The sequence below is a fragment of the Chinchilla lanigera genome, unplaced genomic scaffold (assembly GCF_000276665.1).
Source record: "Chinchilla lanigera isolate Chin_1 unplaced genomic scaffold, ChiLan1.0 scaffold00103, whole genome shotgun sequence".
Classification (NCBI taxonomy): Eukaryota; Metazoa; Chordata; class Mammalia; order Rodentia; family Chinchillidae; genus Chinchilla; species Chinchilla lanigera.
Window position 1 is genome coordinate 3409780 of NW_004955504.1, and position 18299 is coordinate 3428078.

The window sequence follows — 18299 nt, forward strand, 5'->3', positions numbered from 1 at the left end:
AGGGCCGTGGGCCCGGCGCCCTGCTCCCCTTTCCCCTGCGGTGTCCGGGGCGCTTCCGTTGGTTCTGTTTAGGCTCAGAACCCGGGGGTCATTTACAGGACTGCGATCGAGGCGGGCGCGCGGCGGCGAGACGCCCCGGCCCCTCCCGGCCCCTCCCGGCCCCCGGCTCGCCTGCGGGATTCCCGGGCTTGCTGGGTGACAGGTGAAATGCCGCGTGAGGTTCCCCCCGGAGGCCTTTGACCGCCTGGCGCTCCCTAACTGCGGTGTTTGTGACTTGGAGGCGTGATCTTCGGTGACACGTGGGTTGTCCGGTCCTTCCTCCTCAGGGTTTGCGGAATGCATTTCGGTTCATGTCAGGTGTACCGCCCCAGCTTAAAGAAAATCAAGCAGTTTATCAAGTCAGGGGACCTGTCAGTTTGATGAATCTGTTCAAGGCGTGCAGAGACTGGGAGTTTCACACATCTGCTTGGGTTTGCTGCAGCCTGGCTCCAGGTCCTGTGGGAGTCATGAAAATAGTCCCACGTATTCATTTCCAGCGACCCTTCTAGCTGCCTGATAACCGGTCTCAACTAGCTTGGTACTGTCAGTGTGTTTGGCGGTAGGATGGAACCCACCCCCGCCGTAGCTGCCCCTTGCGGTCGTCACCTAGGCTGGTTAGAGTTCTAGGCGTTCTGGATATTGGGGTGAGCCAGGTGGGCGCGATGGACTCTCGCAAGGAAAATGCCTGGGTGTGAGGGAGACTTGACAAGCCTTCAAGTGCTGGAAAGTGAATAGAGGAGAAGGTTAAAGCGGTGGTCTCGTCTTTCGATGGATGGTCAGGCGGGGTGCAGTGGGGGTGACAGGAAGAGATTAGAGCAAGGGAGCAGATAGCTGGGCGGGGTGGGCAGAGAGCAGTCCGGACGGAGAGGTTAACCGGGGAAAGGTGCCTGTGGTGAGGAGGGCGTCTGGTGGACTGAACACTGTCGGCTTGGCCGAGCGTGCTGCAGGCAGGAGATGGTTGGAGATGAGACCGAGGAGATTGTAGACTTGATAGACTGCCGTGGGAAACTCGGTTTTTAAGTGCACTGTTTATGAACCCATTCCGCGCGTTGTCAGTACTGGGATCGGGAGAGGGAGGAAACGTGCTGCTGGCGCGGGCGGAAAGGACACTGAGTCAGATCCTTGTGTTCGTTGAGCTATGCAGTGTAGGTATACGTGCCCCTCCTCCAACTCGGAATGCCAAGTAGAATTTTCCAAACTCTTCAATAAATTGCTCTTATTGTTCGGGGCAGTTCATTAAATCAAAGATACGTATTGGTCACCTGCTATGAATTAGGCCTACAGTCACTACAGTGTGTGAAAAAGACATTCTTGAGCTCTTGGGGCTTCTACTATAGGAAGAGGGTAGGACAAAACAGGTTATGCCAGAAGGTAGTGAATACATTGCTGATAAGCGCGGAGAAGGGAAGAGAGTCAGGGATGAGGAAGCGGCAGGGAGCTGTCGGAATTTAGTCCTGGGAAAGTTATATTTGAGCAGTGGGGTGAGAGTTGGGAAGCGAATCCCCGCGGAAGCCTCGGGTGTGTGGGCCAGAGACGGGAGCCTCCTGGCGTGCCGGAGCCCAGCAAGAGGCCTGTTCGGCTGGAGTGGGCTGTGCTCCAGGTCTGCTGAGGTCAGAGGTGAGAGGAGGGCTGAGCGCTGTAAGTTGGAGCTTTTCTGCAGGAGGCCGTGCGTCGTCGGAGGTGTTTGCGCAGCACAGTCGCTGTAACTGCTTCTCAGTCGTGGCTCTGATCTTCCTCACAGACTTACATACCCGTGGTGGTCTCCATCTGGAATGTAGCCACGGTGTTCGTCAGGGTGTTCAGGCCGGAAACTAGATGCCATCCTCGCCCGTTTCCCCTCACAACGGGAAGCCATCAACTGGTTCTCCTGTCTGTACCTTCATTACCACCTTCTTCACCGTCTTCACTTCCAGCCGTGGGAAACACTTTGATCTGAGATTATTGTGTAAACGTCCCGAGGAGTCGCCTTCCTTCAGTCCCTACCACATGCCCACTGTTGGTTCTCCTAACAGAAATGAGAGTCGGCCTGTTACTCCTCTGCATCTAGCAGTCTTTCAACTTCTGTAAGCAGCAAGTTCATAAGAAGGCTTTGAGAACTTGTTTACTTGCTCAACCCTGCCCTTGAGGTGTGAAGGCAAAAATATAAAAAAATGAGTGTGGCTGTGTGGAGGGCCTTAGTTTGCAGACCACTTCTCTGGATCAGGACACATCATTGCATTTGGAGTCCTGTTGCCTGGAATTGGGATGCCTTTTTGAGAGAAAAGGCGAGCAGGGGCAAGCAGTGTCTCTGGGACAGTTCTTTAGTTTTCTGAGATGAGGCTGGGAGAGAAAAGGTTTCTGGCAGATGACAGAGAACCTTGAGTGGTACTGACCACGAGGTTTTGTGTGTATTTCTGCCTGTGTTAAGGAGTGGCGGAGTTTTTGCACAGTTCACACACGAGAGCTTTGCTTGTAAAAATAACAGGCGGTGGAGTGCAGGGTGAATTGGTAGGGGTACAGCTAAGTAAATCAAACTATTTTACTGATACATAGTGATAATAAAAAGCCTCAATTAGTTGACATTTCCTGGGTAGAGAATAGAGAAGATGAAGATTGTGCATGTGGGAGACTGAAAAGAGGAGATGGTTTCAAGTAGGGAAAACGGAAGATGCAGAGATTTAAAACGTGAATAACCATGAAAACTGTGATGGAGGCAGGCGACCAAGCAGGCCGAGATGGGAGCGTGTGGGAAGTGTGTGGCTGACCTTTTGCAGTGACGTCAGGACTGGGAGTTTTCGGCCATTTTTACATTTGTTTGTAGAGCACGCTGCTTCTACCGTTTCCTCATATACTTCCAGAGAAGTAGAGGAGGTCAGTTTACATGAGCACTGAGTTTATCTGAAGAATTTTATGAGGAGGGAGTGGGGTTGGGGAGATCAGGGAGCATGTTGTGTTACTTAAAAGCATCTTTGAAAACAGCTGGAGTCAGTGAAGTAAACTGAGCTGGCTGATGAGTACCCTTTGATAAAGCTGAGCTTGGAATGGTGAGAAAAGGAGAGAGAATTGAACAGGGGTGTGTTATAAAGGGAGTCAAGATTGGCAAGTGAGAATTGAGGTAAAGCAGTTGCATTGGTCAGTTGGCAGACGGGTAGTTAATCACCTTTAGGAATGACTTTTGTGCATTTACTGTGTATTACCACAGCAAGTACAGTACAACACTTCTTGGATTAAACTTTTGCATGAGAGAAACTAAAGAGGTTACATGCAGAGAGTAGATATCCTGCTTAACAGCTTCACACACTGAAAGTTACTGACCTTGGAAACAATTTTCAAGAAAAATACAGGAGCCTTTGCTATAGAAGGCACCCATGTGAGTGCTATGACTTCATTCTAACTGGTAACATTAGGCTAACAAGTCTGTTACTGAATTCAGCAGCCTTTTACTTGCACTGAAAATTTTTCTTTCATGTCCTATTCCTCCCTTATTTTCTTAGTAGTTAAGGAAATACAGTAGTTGAAGAGTTACAGAAATGCAGATGAACAGTTTTGCTGATAACATTGCTTTGCTGAGGTCATTGCTCTGTGGAGAATGGGTATAGCCTGACTGTATTTCGTTCCCCCTTCCATGGTCTCCTAAATCACCTCGGCTCTCTTTTCTCTCCCTCACTGATTGTGGTGGGTTGTCACTCATCTGTAGCTCCATGTGCATGTTTTGTGCAACTTTGGTAGTCATATAAACCAAACCATGGTGATAGTGTGTAAATTAAGCAAGTCTTACTTTGCGTGGTTTCAAGTCAAGCTAGTTCGCCGAAGTAAGTCATTTTATTTTGATGGAAGGCCCATTTTTGCTCGACTTCAGTGCAGAACAAAATAACGGTACTCTTGAGAATCCAGACAACAGTTTGAAACTGTTCATTTTGTATAACTAGGTTAGATTTGGTCACTTTGGTGTTTGACTGCCCTGGGACAGATTTGAGCTTACTATTTATAAAAACTTGTGGATTCCCATTGATAGTTGCCGGAAGTTTGAACTTTTTTATTTCTAACTTGAAAAATATTTTATTTACAGATTATTCTATGACAAGGAATGCTTGTAAAATTGCAACTCATTTATTTACTGATCATTGATGTGTTTATTAATGGCATGTGATTTGGCATACAGTCATGAGCAAAAGAGGTATGGAAGCTTTCTAGTGGGGGTTGTAGTCGAGAGAAGCAACCTTCCTCTAAGTGTGACGTAATAAATTTTGGTGGGTGAGGTCTCACAGGTCTCACAGAAATGAATTTAATTCAAGTCTGAACAGTGGTTTGCAGTTAACCAAGAGGAAAGAGATGGAGAGGGCAGTGTTGCAGGCACAGGAAACAAGTTGTACAAAGGCTTGGAGTAGAGAAGTGGTTTATGGTAGAGGAAGCACAAAGCAAAAGTTAGGGTTGTATTTCCCCAAAAGATGAATACTTCCTCACATCCTCGGTTAACAACATTCAGCAGTTCTCTGGCACCCATAGTCCCATTCAGGTTTTGCTTTCCTGCCTAAGAATAGCATCTTCCTTTCTCCTTGCAGCTGCTGGCGGGAATATGGTATGTTTTGTTGTCCTGACTCTTCACCCACCTTCATTTAGGCTGTATTTAGTCTTTGTTGTTCACATGTGTGCCAGTTGAAAGAGTAGAGCTTTGTGCTCCTCAGGGAAGGTGGAGCAAGGCCTGGAGACATTCTTGGCGATCACACTGTGTTGGGAGTGGTTTGCTGGCAGTACTGATGGACTCGGGGTGCAGTTATACTCAGGAGTGTGATTTATTACAGAGAAAGGAGACAGAGCAAAATGAGATGGGGAAACCAGGTCTGAGCTTTGGGGCTCTCAGTGGAGTTGCACACTTCACAGTTTCCCCAGCATCATGTTGTGCCAACACATGTGAAGTATTGTCTTCCAAGGATTTTATTGGGGTTTCTTGTCTAGCTACCCTCTGCGCCCACATGGCACATTCTCTCTCCTAGAAGAAAAGCAGGTGTTTAGCGTGAATCTTACTGCAGTTTTGGCTCAGCAGCCCCCTTTAATCAGTTCAGGGACTGGTGGGAGAGAGCCTTTCAGAAACGCAGGTTTCTAGATACCAACCAAGGGCTGCCCTGATCAGCAGGCCTTTCTGAGGACAGTGGACTAAAGCCTGCTGTGTTAATTCTGCCTCATACACACTTTGGGCTGCAAGAGCTGTGACCAGTTTGGAGAGGCCAAGGGTGCTGTATGCATCCTGTCTTCCAGCCCAAAATGTCAGTAGTTGGTTGAGAACCTTTCCGTACCTACCTCTGAGTTTCTGCAGAAGATTGGTTCCCAGGCCTCCTGGATACCAGGATCCAGCCTCCCCGACCCCTCATGAAATGGAGTAATATGGTTTTGCGTATGTTGTGCACACACCATGTTGTATTTAAATCATCTCTAGAATGCTTTTAATGCCTAACACAGGATAAACGGTATGTGAAAAATTGCATTGTGTAGGAAATAAAGATGGGGAAAAGCAAACAAATTCATTACATAGTTTTTCCCCAAATACTTTCTCTCTGTAGTTGGTTGACTCCAGAGACAGTGTTGTTTGTTCAAGTAATCTGTTTATTCCATTGTCATCTAGATTACTTACTGCTTTTGCTTGTTGGTTAAGGAACCATTTGCTAACGCTTCCGGGCATCTTTCATGTCCACCAGCTCTCACCTGTAAACCTGCTTGTCTCCAAGGCTGTCCAGCCAGCCCTTGCCTCATAGTCTGTTTTTAGCCACTGCATTGATTTCACCTTCTGAAGTGAGAGGGATCGTGGGCAGGAAGATTCACAGTGACATTCAGGAAGGTGTTGGTGTTTGTTTGTTTGAGACAGGGCCTCGCTCTATAGTTCAGGCTGGCCTTGAACTCATGGTCCTCCGCTGAGTATGCTGCTATTGCAGACATGTGCCATGAGGCCAGGCAGAGGGTATTGGATAGATGAAATGAAAATAGTCTGTTACAGACAGAGTAACTGGAGAACGAAAGCGTCTTGAGTAAGAGAGTAGGCTGCTCTGGAAACCGTGTCCATAAATGAATGAAGGCTGTGTAACTTGACAGTGTCACCCAAAAGACAAGAGAGAGAGAATCAGAGAAGTAAGAATAAATCAGCTTTGTGGTAGACAACATAATGCAGGGTGAGCATCCCTAATCTGAAAATTCAGTGTCTGTTCTGGATTTTCAAGCTTTTCAGATTAAGATGCTCAACCTGTAAATTCTATAAAGATTCCAAAATCAGAAAAATTCTAGACTCTGGAACAGGTCTGGTCCCAATCACTTCCGATAAGGGTTCATCAACTGCAGAAGTGCCAGAATCGGAGAGCAGGAAGACAGACAAAAAGAGCAATTGTCAAAGAAACAACACCGTAACATTTCCTGGAAGGGAGGAATACCTGGACCTTCCCTTCCTTCCGTAGAACTTGGGCCACAGTGAGTTCTACCTGAAGTGAAGGAGTGAATGTGAGTCAGGAGGGGATGCTGAGTACCCTTCACCCAGGCACACTCTGCTTAACTCGGGTTCTGAGGCTCATTATTCAGGGTCAAACGGTATTTGAAGCTGACTGGACGCGTGGAGAAGGGAGCTGGTGAAGGGTGTTTTACTGAAATATCCAGTATCTGACTGAATTCAGACTGCCATGCGAGCGAGCCTAGGGGAACAACATTAGTTGAGGACTAGAATGCTGTAGGGTGACTGTCTTTTCCCGTCTGTAATGCTGTTTTGGGATTTTGGGTTTTCTTTTTATGAGAGCTCTGTGTGAACATAATGTAGAGAGAACTAGACATACAAAATTTGTTAAGACAGCCTGCAGCCCCAGCTCCACCTGTGCCCCCTTTCAAGAGGCAGCGTTTGTAGTTGCTTGCGCCTTATATGTTTGGTAAGGAGCTCTCTTGATGTTGAGTAGGAGACTGCCGTTGTACCGGTTTTCTCATTTTTAGGCCTCATTGTTGGATTTCTAACCTTGGAAGGCGAAGATGGAGCTCTCACTGCCCACGCTGTGCCACACCTGTGTTGTATCCCCTTCCCCACCTTCTTCTGTACTTAGGATTTCAGTTAGAGGAGTGTTTGGGCTTAACATTGTGGCTGCATTTTAATTTAGAGCTGAACTCTGGTGTACACTGTTATTTTTCCCTCCCTTCTCTGCGTGTTTTCTTGTGTCCCTTAATTAATAATCATAGTCTCAATCCAGCTTTCATCCTGAAAATACTGATGCATGCTTTATGCCAGGGCTTTAGGTCTTGAACATTTGGTGTGGCTCATCCTGTTTCAGGCTGATAGCAGGCCAGCCGTTTAACCTCTGTATGTTTCACTTTCCCTCCTGTAAAATGGGAAATTATATTGAGGCAGACAGAGGTCTGTGGTCACACAGCCAAAAAGCGGTGGTGGGACAGGAATTTGAACCAGATGTATGCAACTCTAGTCAGGATTCTTTGGTGTTTCTGGCGTAGTGTTTGAAATTATAGAATGACTTCTGCAAGAAAGGTGCGGAAGATGAGATACAATATTAAGGAACTTGAAAGACGATAGGAGAAAAGAGGCAGAGCCATTTCTGTTTAAAAAGTAGTAACTTAAAATGCCTCTGTCAAAGTAACTACATACGCATCCAGATCCCATGCAGTTCTGTGCCAGTTTGATACAAACACAGATCTTTTAATGCTTTCCTCCCAACCAGAGTATATAACGCCTTCTTCCTGGGAAAAAAATTCTCTGCTTCTCTGCCTTCTCAGGGGTTCTCTTCACCTCCGTGTCCTGTCCTGCATCGTCTACTGTCTAGGTTTCTTGCATTCTTTTGGCAAAGCATGTTCTTATCTTGCAGTGCCTCCCTGAGAAAGGATATCTGTAGAAAGAATGTTTGTGGAAACTCAGAGGGTTACTAAATGTTTAGTGTGTAGAATTTTTGTTATTCCTTCAAAAGTTGGAAGACTTTGCTTTCTAGGTTTCTTAGTTTACAGCGTTGATACTGAATGATTCCAGATTCTTTGTGTGTGACTTGTTTCATTTTATTTTTCTTTTGGGATTTAGAGATTCGTAGCTTTTGTCTTTAGTATTCTGAAATCTTGTGCTGATATTTCATGATTTGGACCGTGTCTTGACTGCATGTTTGATCTTTTCAATTTGAAAACTGGCTTCAGTTGTGGGAATTTTTCTTGAACATCAGTGTTTGTTTGGTGTCTCTCTTTTCCTTATTGTCTTTCTGGGACTCACTGTTGGGCCTGGGCCGTCACTTTCACTGCTATCAAAAATTGGGCTGTTTTGTTGTTGTTCTTTCTCATATCTTTGTCTGTTTTCTCACAACTGTTGTTCAAAATTATAATAAAAACTTTTGAGTCTTTGATTTCTGCTTTCCTGGTTCTAATTTAGCTGTAGCAGAATTACTAAAATATAATTTACTCTTGTAAAACCCACACTTTTAATGCGTACAGTCACTGGTCATAAGTGTATTCATAGGGTTATGCAGTCATCGGCACTGTCTAACTGTAAAGCATTTTCATCTACCCTCTCAGAAAACTCCTTGTCAACCAGAGGTCATTACCTGTCTCCTTCCCTCCAGTCCCTTGTAAACACTAACCTTTTTGTCTGAGTTTGTCTATTATGGCCAGTTCCTGGACTCATGGGATATGTGGCCTTTCATGACTGGGTTCTTTCATTTGGCATAATATTTTAAAAGTTCATTCATGTTGTAGCATGTATAATTCATTGTTTATTATTATCTAATGATACTGTGTGACTCTGTAGCATTGTGCCTATCTGTTTATCCCTTGGTGGATATTAACTTCACTTTTTGGCTGGTGTGAATATTGCTGCTATAAATATTAGTTTATAAGTTTGAAATGAATGTATCTTTTCAGTTCTCTTGGGTATATAACGAGGAGCACGACTGTTTGATCATGGGTAACTCTGTTTAATGTTTTGAGGAACTGCCAAACTAGTGTCTGTAGTAGCTGCACCATTTTATATTCCCACCAGCAGAACATAAAGTTCCAGTTTTTTCACATCCTCACCAATACTTATTATTGCCCATCTTTCTATTTTAGCCATCCTAATGAGTGTTCATGGATTTAATTAAGAGTATTTTGTCCTCCAATTTCAGAGTCCTCAGTGCCCCTCTTAAAAATAGCTTCTGGTTTCGTGGACAGAACATCATTTATTGTATATTACATTTATAAGTACCTTTGAGGTTTTCTTCAGATTTTAGTTCGGGTTGCTCTTGCTTGTTCTGGTCCCCTCTTTCACATTACAAGCTTGTGTTTTTGAAACTCCTCTATTGTTCATACTGAGGTCCTGATATATGAACTGCAGGCTGAGCAGAGGAAAACCTGTTTTCCATTTTGCGTTTGTCTTCTGTCCTCTTTTCTCAATCTTGCCAGTTTTGGAGAATGAGAAAAGAATTCTTTCAATTTTAGTTTTAACAGACTTTAGGGAGAGAATAAAGGCAGGTGCTGTATCTATACTTTCTCCCCAGAAATCTGAAATAGGGCCCACCAGAATCCTGTGTGACTTCATTTTGACCTGGTCATACCTGCTACGACTCTACTTCCAAATCAGGTTATTCTGAGGTGGGAGGGGGTGGCTGCTAGGACTCAGCATGCAGTTTGGGAATGGGGTACTCTTCAACCCATAGCTAATGGTGACCCAGCGGTTCTCTGTCTAGAAAACTGTTACTCAAAGTGTCCATGGTTACTCGAAGTGTCTCCTCACGCATTTTGAATAAGGAAAAGCTGTCTAATTTTATGAATCATGTAACATTGAGAATGCGGGATGCGGTGCGAAAATGTATAGGCATATCGCTTAGGAACACAGATGAAGAAGACAGCCTCAGTTCCATATTGACAAATTGGATCCAATTGGTGTTTAAATAGAATTAATACAGATTCATTTGCTTTTATATCGGGAATGGGAGGCTGCTTCAACATTAGAAAATCCTTGTAACCTAATGCACTAATAAGTAAAAGGGAGAGAAAAACACATTAATATGTTCCCATCGGCTTGAACCACTAAGGGTATGTGCATGACTGAACCATCCGGCAGCTTGTACTACTGGCGGTACGAAAGGATCTAATCACATTTATTGGGCTTTTTACTAATGAAGTTAATGAAAACATCTATAAATAGATTGAGTTTAGTTGCTTGACTTTGAATAACTACTGCCCAAATGTAAATATTAATACTGTTCAGACCAATTAAAAATTATTACAATAATCAAAAAATTAAAATAAATTTCTGCTGTCTCCCTAGTGTAAGAACCTGACAGAGTAAATAAAATCTGAAAGATACGATAGATATTGTGAAAGGTAAAGAAACTGCTCAAAAGGAAAGAACAACTGGGATGAGGGAAAGGAGAAAAGAAAGAAAAGGGAAAATATACATAGATACACATATTGTCACTTTCTCCCCTGTGGTCTTATATATATACATATATATATACATATACACATATACACACATACATACATGAGATAGCTAAGATAATTGTACTGCTGGTTTCTGTTGGTTTGTTGAAAGGAACAGTTAAGGCTTAATTTTTTTTTCTTTGCATGCTTATATCTGGTAATCTGAACAACTTCTTTGAAGACAACAATATGCAATGTAACAATTGTAGAATTCATATTGTCTTGTTCTTTAAAATTCTGTATTGTTTCTAATGTTTTTTTTATTATTTTTACTCTTTAAAATAAAAAAATAAATTTTTACTTATGAGTAATTCATAAATAATTAATTCTGTAAATTTTAACATGGAAATCTTAGAAATATGCCATTGCTGGTATATATAATATGCATTTACAATTGTACCACATATTATCTGTGTTACAATTTTTTATATCATTTTAATATTTTCCTTAAACTGTAATATGATCACATCTGGCCTGCTAAATCAATGTCTTTTTTTGCATTATTGTAATCAGAGAGCCCTGAGAAATGATACAAGCCATCTACTGGGACAGTCATGAATTTACAACCACCTGTCAGTGACATACAAATTATAGTCCTATCAGGTCATGTGAAAATAGATGCATAAATTTATGTGGTGAAGTTTCGTATTCTTACATGATGAAATCTTTTAGCAGGCTGTGGATAGAAATTTTATGACTTGATCAAAGGATGTCGGCTAAGAACCTGTACTCTTGTAGAGCAGATGCTGTCAATTCAAATTTAGACAGGGTTGTCTGTTAGCACTCCTGCTTCAATATTGTGCTGAGGCATTAGTTCAGGAAGACCAGGGCAAACGGATGAAATGGAAGCATGAGTAGGGGAAGGGTAAAACCGTCGCTGTTGGTGGATGTTACGTGTTCATGCACATCCAGGAAGATCTGCAGATGACTTAACACTGCATGATTTACTCTGGAAACCCTTTTTCACAAATTGAATCCAGTCGGTGTTTTAAAAAATACCTATAGATATAGACATATATGCATACATATCTATATGTATGAACACATATTCACAAGTGATGTTTTAAAATGAGCAGATCCAATATAATCAATAAACAAGATAATATTCCTGCATATCTGTATAAGAGCCAAGTAGGAAATGTGACAGAAACAGTAACAGAAAGATAGCATTCGTGCCGGAGATAGAAACAAATTATTTTGGAAGAACACCTAGACTAGAGATGTCGAAAAGGGGCGCAGAGAGAACTAGGGCATAATGCTGGAAATAGACAAAATGATCATTATGTATTTTGATTTTATTTTGTTGCCAAAATGCTTTTCAGCCACTCCTGCCTTTAGTCTGAGTTTTCTTTTTCCCACATCCTTACCGGTACTTTTATTCCAGTCTGGTCTAGTGGAGGTAAAAGTAGATATATAGTGTTCAGTGCCACACAGGACTGTAAAGTTGTTACGTTGTGAAATACAGGAACAAATTTGTGCTTCAGTCTATAATTTTAAAAATCTTTGTCTACCTTGAAATTGTGGAGCTTTTACTCTGTATTTTGGCAGATGGCATTAAAATCTTGTTTACTGCTATAGTCTATGTACAATTTATTTGGGGTGTAATGAAAGATTTGCTTTAAAGGTAGAAAGATGAAAACACTAAGTCTGTCTAATACCTTTTTGATTTATTTTTGTAGAGTCTTACACTAGACTCTACATAAATTTGAGAAGAATTACAGGTATAAGTACAAGAAAAATCATAAAAGTACTAGAATAACATACAGAGGAGTTATCATTTTGAGTTGGGTGGAACCTTCTATGTATGATGTCAGGAAACAAAGGTTTAACAAAAAAGACATTCTCAGGTATATGAATATTAAAAAGGTGTATACATTTCTGGGGATATATGTGTGTGTATATGTGTGCATATATATGTGTATATATTTATTTATTTATTTTTAACGTACTGGAGGTTGAACCCAGGGCCTTCATCCTGAGCTAATCCCCAGCTCACCTTTACTTTTTATTTTGAAACAGGATCTCTCTGAGTTGCCTAGGCCGGCTTCAAACTGGCAATCCTCCCCTCTCAGCCTTGAGAGCAGTGTATGTAGGTATATTTTAATGATCAGTTGGCAAATATACATATTTATATTCATACATTTGATGGGAGGTTGCTGTCTGTCAAATATCACAGCTTATAAGAAAAGTGCAGACACACCAGTGAACAAATACATTAACAGACTATTAGTAACAGAAAAATAATGAATGCCCAGAAGTCGTTCGGACAATTTCTGGATGCCATTAATGAATTCCATGGACAACGCCTGCACGATCGCAGTGGTCACTCACATGGAGAGCTAGTGAGGGAGCTCACAGGAGCTCTGGGCGCGAATGGGTGAGCTCTGGGTGGTGGCCAGCTGTTCAGGCTTGGCATGCAATGTTTTATAAATACATAGTCTATTCCCGCCGTGCCTGGTTTGGACTTCATCCTCAGGGAAGCTAGAGGAACTTCCTAAAGGCATGGGCCAGAAAATGCAGCGCATTCTGTTAGGAAACACTGAGAAGTGCTAAGTTCGGTAGACAGTGGTGTATTGGTTACGTCTCCGTGTGTGTCCGTGTGCTGTAACCACTCAGAAGTGTTACGGGAATTTTAAAGAAATTTTCTCAGGTGGTAGGATTACAAGAGAACCCATACTTTTTGCTTTATAGATCTTAACATGAGGATTTTTTGTTTTAAGATGTGTTAGTATAACTGTAAAGAAAATGCACTGTTGCATTAGTATAGGTGAAAATACTGCACTATCCAGATCACTTGGGTTATTTAGAAAAAGAATTGTGAGATACTCAGTGAAAATTGAACAGTCTGGATGATATTATGTATTTAATGTGAGAAAATCAGTGTGGTTATGTTTATAACTCCGTAAGGGAGACATTAAAGAAAAGAATCAGTTTAAAAAATTAGTTTGTTTTTAAATCTCAGGAGCATTTGAATAGTGTAATAATAATATTTTCCTTTTTAAGTTGATAGTAGTAATTTAGGGCCAAAATTGTGATTGCTCCCTACAGTATAATGCAGATCCTTATAAAGTGCATTTTTCACTCATTGTAATAGTCTCATTGTAATAGTCTGCTTTGCTTCACTTTGTGTTACTTTTTACTATTTTTCTGTTTGTTAATATTTGATAGCTTTCTGAGTATTCTTAACTCCTTTCAAAAACAATGCAGGTGGTTAATAGTGACCAAAATAGTTAATATTTATTAGACTCTGGGTTAGTGCATGCCACAAAAGCATTCCCATAAAGTGGTTCAGGGGAAGAACGTGGGCTGGAGGGGTGTGTGTATGTGTGTATGTGTGTGTGTGTGTGTGTTTACATACAATATAAATTACAGACTTACAGATTTCTATGTTTTAATGTATTAAACTAGAGTTTATAATAAGCATAACAAAAAATAATGACATTTATTTAAAGTAGTTAAAATGTAAATCTGTACCTTTTTCTTTCAGAATTTAAATGAATATGTTGAAGCATTAATTACCTTGAAACAAAAAATTATCAATACCGAGTAAGTATAATTGCACACATTTGGCAGAATTTTGTTAACCTGATGAACTGGCTGAAGCAGGTTGTGGTTGAAAGCCCCCCGAGTTGGACTGACTCATGGTACTGAATACGATGAACTCTTGTGGGTCCTATCAGCAACCTGAACCTTTGATGAGTGGCTCACAGCCTTCAAAATAGAAATCGGGGGTCAGTGGGACATTACCGCATTGGAATTTTCCTTAAAGCTGTTTTCTGTCTTGAGTATCTTCTTCCCTTTACAGTGGTTGTTAGATTTTCTCACAGTATTTGTAGCCACAGTATGAAACTTAATTATTTGTAAAGGGTTTATGAATTTATAGGCTAAGATGCTACTTAGATTAAAAAGGATTTTCATCTAAAAAGCTCATGTATCAGTGCAATGCTTGGAAGAATTTAAGACTATATATATTAATTTAGCATACATTTGTTGTTGGAAATGTAGGAAGAGAAGCTGTATGATTTGAAACATGATTTTTACAATAATGTATTTTCTACATTAAAAAATAACTTCTTTTCTTTATTTCAGCAATTTGTTGACAGAATATCAGAAGAAATGCGATGATATCCTTTTACTTTTGAGTTTTGAATTCTTTCGAATTTGGGGATTGCGTGTAGTGCCTGAAAGATACGTGTGCAGTGTGAGAGATTTTTCAGAGCCGTCCTTTGGAAGGCGCTGTTCGTGGGTCCTGGAGGAGGGAGGACCTCTCAGGAGCTCCGTCTCTGTCAGTAGTGCCGAGTGATGAGCGGGGAGATCTCGCGGTCAGTTTGTTTCTGGCACTGCTTCTGGTTTCCTTAAGATTTTCTCAGCTCTGTAAAGAGAGGTTTTCCCATTTGTACTGAGGATGTGGCATCTCAGGGTGTGTCCTTTCGCTTGGGATAGCATAACTGGAATAGCACTTTCTCAGTATTATTTTTGAACTGCAAGAAATGCAGTATGAGAGCTTCGAAAATGTGGGCAGATGGACTTCTTAATTACTGTATTTGCAGAGAAGTAGTGTATACACCCCAAACCTTAGCGAGCAGTGTAATTGTGTAGTCCCAAGCCAGATCTGGAAGAGCCCGAGGAGACTTCTCAGGCTAGAGTGAGCGTTTGCCCGGTAAGCGTTGAGCGGGCACCCATAGTGAAGCGGGCTTGGTTGAAAACTTTCTTAGCCACGAGACAGAGGGATGTAGTTGATCCCTCTGGATCTTCTGGCGGTAACGCTTGCTTACTCTGAGTCTCTCCCATCAAAGTGTAAACTTTCTCGCACAAAGTAAGTGCGCAAACCTAGAGAGGTGGGTGGAAGTCAGCTGTGTTTCCAGCTCAGGGTGGCTCTTCCTTCCGCAGTCCAGTCCCAAGTACTGAGGCAGACAGCCTGTTGCAATAGCATTTCTGGCATTCGAGTAGTAAAATCCAGACTTCAGGGTGTAGTTTTATTTTTGGTATACGAACTTTTATATTAAAAAGTAGAGGTCATTGGAATTTTTCCATGTGATTTTGGAGACTATTAACTCATTTAAATATAAGTGCCTGTCATTACAAGGGTATTATATTTTAATTGATTGTAAATCTGTATGGAAACAATTATTACAAGCACTTTTAGGTGGTTAAATAGGAAAACAGTTCAGTATTGGGTGAGTGTGTGTTCATTATATGCCTTTTGGGAAAATGGTGTGAATGTTGTGAGGTAATTACACATTTAATCTAGCAAGAAAGTTAGTGGCTTATGCTTCTAAAATTCGTCTGCAAAAATCTTCAAGTAAAAATTACCACAATTCTTTTGAACAGATAAAACTTTCATTTATTCTTGAAGTCCATAATTTTGTTCTGTGATGTGATATTTGGCCCCAGCCACAGATAAATACGTATTTTTTTAAAGTACATTTGCCATTTGTTACAAATACATATTTATTACACCTCAAAAATACATTTGCACTAGAACTTGAGGTGCTAGTGTCACAGATTTAATATGACTTCCTTATATAATTTGGTTCTTTTTAATATTAAAATGGCAATAGATTTTTGTGGTTTTTTTTTTAAGATGAGAAAATTATTTCCTCAAGAACTGCACAGTAACAATTCAGCATTATTTCAGTTCCTTTTAAAGTCTGCTCACTATCTTGTTTATTTGTCATGTCTTTCTAAAGGGTAGGGAATACTGCTTATGAGATATTTATTTGAACTTGTATGCTGTAAAGACTACTGTAATTTAGGAAGAATAAAATATACTTCTTGACTTTGAGCTTACATTGTAACAGCAGAAGCTGCAGCCAGGTGTTTACAAACATGTATGTACTGTACTATGATGTAAATGTAGGAGTTTCTAGGAAATGAAGCTTAAAGGAATTATTTTTTACTGTCTTTAGATATTTTCCTGATAGAATGAGGTGGGACAGTGAGGTCATCAAATTGTATAAAGTATAACAATACTGGTTTTTGTAATTCTTTTATTCTTCACTTCTTTTCTAATTACATCATATGTAGTCACATATGGGTTCTGTATGTATACAGATAACTCTTATCTGCTGGAATTATCCTCTGGAGATTTGCGAAATGCAGGACAGTTTGGAGATTCTGAAATAAACAGAGATGAAGGTTTTTTTTATTAGTTACATATTGCTTTGTCTTTATTCTTGTAATTTTAATCCATCAAATTCCAGTCTGGTCTAGTGGAGGTAAAAATAGATAGGTAGTGTTCTTGCTTTAAAGGTAGAAATTTATTTAATTTATATTTAATAATTTATTTAATTTATTCTCTCGGCTTTTTGAATAGATATTTTGACTTTGGTTTATATAACAGTAAATAGGAATAACTCAGTAAGATGAATTATCACTATGTTTTAGATGGGACCATGAATATTGTTTTCTAGGATTTACGATCTTGCCTGTGTGTACATTGTGCGTGGAATCTTAAAGATAATTATAAAGTGAACTTTATCTCCAGACAAGTATCACAAGATTGAGTTTTCATTGTTTTCCTTAATAAGTTTCACAGCTGCAGTTTGCAAGAAGGTGAGCCAACCCATGTGTTCTCTCAGCTGATGAGATGATGTGTTGCAGTACTTGATTCTGGGTGGATGCCTCGCACCAGATACTTCAGCAGATTCTAACAAAGAAGACCGAGGGCTGACTCTTAATAGAGCATGTTGCTTTGATGCTCATAGTAAAAGGAGATTAGCATTGTCCTACGTATCAAATCATTCAGATGAATTTATTATGGAGGCCTTAAGTTACAGCCTGGTGTTTCACTTTTCAGTAACTTTTAGTGACTGCATTGCCCTTTAGATAGAACTTCCTGCCCCTCCCACAACTGATACCTCCGTGAATCAGACTGCCTGCAACTGTTTATGCTGTGTCGTTTTAAACTGTTTAAAGTTGGCACAATTAAAATTTTAGCATGTTTCATGCTCTGATTGCATTTCTCTCTTATAAGAAGGCAAAATGTGATTATAAACCAAATCACAACATTGCATATCACTTAGTTTGAATAAATAAGTTCAAGGTTGGAAGTGCCGGGTGGTTTGGCACACGGTTCTTGAACGTCTTTCCTAGCAGGCTGGAAGTCTGTCCCACTTATTTCTCAAGTTGCTTTTCGATATACTTTTGTCAAAAATAGTCTACTAGTATCAAAAACATGTTAACAGTAAATAGAAGGAACATATAAATAATAAATAAAAGGAACAATAAATAGAAGGAACGTATTTGAAAAGAGATTCTTTAAAAAATTTTCTTCTAAGTTAGAAATCTCAGATTATGAGAACGTGTATGTAATAGTTCACTGCAGATATTTTGCATAATACCATTAATGCCTTGTCTGTTTTCAGAGAGAACAGCACTCTACATCACCAAGTGGAACAGATGCTTCAAAAAATTTCTCCTCTGCAGAAATGTCAGGAAGAATTGGGATCTTTAAAAGCAGAGCTAGAAGAGAAAAAGGTAACTAAAGTCATTTTCATACAAAAATTTATTGTCAGTAGTTAGGATTGACTCAGTCACTGTCACTGGGACCAGGGATGTCTTAACAAAGAAGACAGGTGCAGTCAGGACTCTCACGTTCAGAGGGATCACTGGACTGTCTGATGAGAAGTCTTCCAGCTACGATTAACCCTTCATTACTGTGCTATAAATGATGTTTTTGGAAGGATCAGTAGTGAATTTTTATGGTGTATGTATCTTACATTAATTCTTTTTCACATTTCCCTTGCCTTAAGGGTGAAATAACATACAAAACTTCCAGCTTAGAGCTGGGGACTCCGTGCATGGCACAGAGGGTGGGAGGGAATTGGCTTCTGTGGTTGTGTGTGTCTGGCTGCCAGCCCAGTGCT

General features: G+C 40.7%; 1 protein-coding gene across 1 annotated transcript in view; it reads left to right on the forward strand.

Annotated features, from left to right (window-relative positions):
• Ice1 (interactor of little elongation complex ELL subunit 1) overlaps positions 1-18299 on the forward strand; it is a gene marked incomplete in the record, with an annotated part of 55815 nt that overhangs the window by 349 nt on the left and 37167 nt on the right. Inside the window, 4 exon segments of the mRNA XM_013505895.1 lie at positions 13919-13977; positions 14521-14555; positions 16968-16986; positions 17799-17910. Of these exon segments, the coding sequence (XP_013361349.1) occupies positions 13919-13977; positions 14521-14555; positions 16968-16986; positions 17799-17910 (225 nt within the window).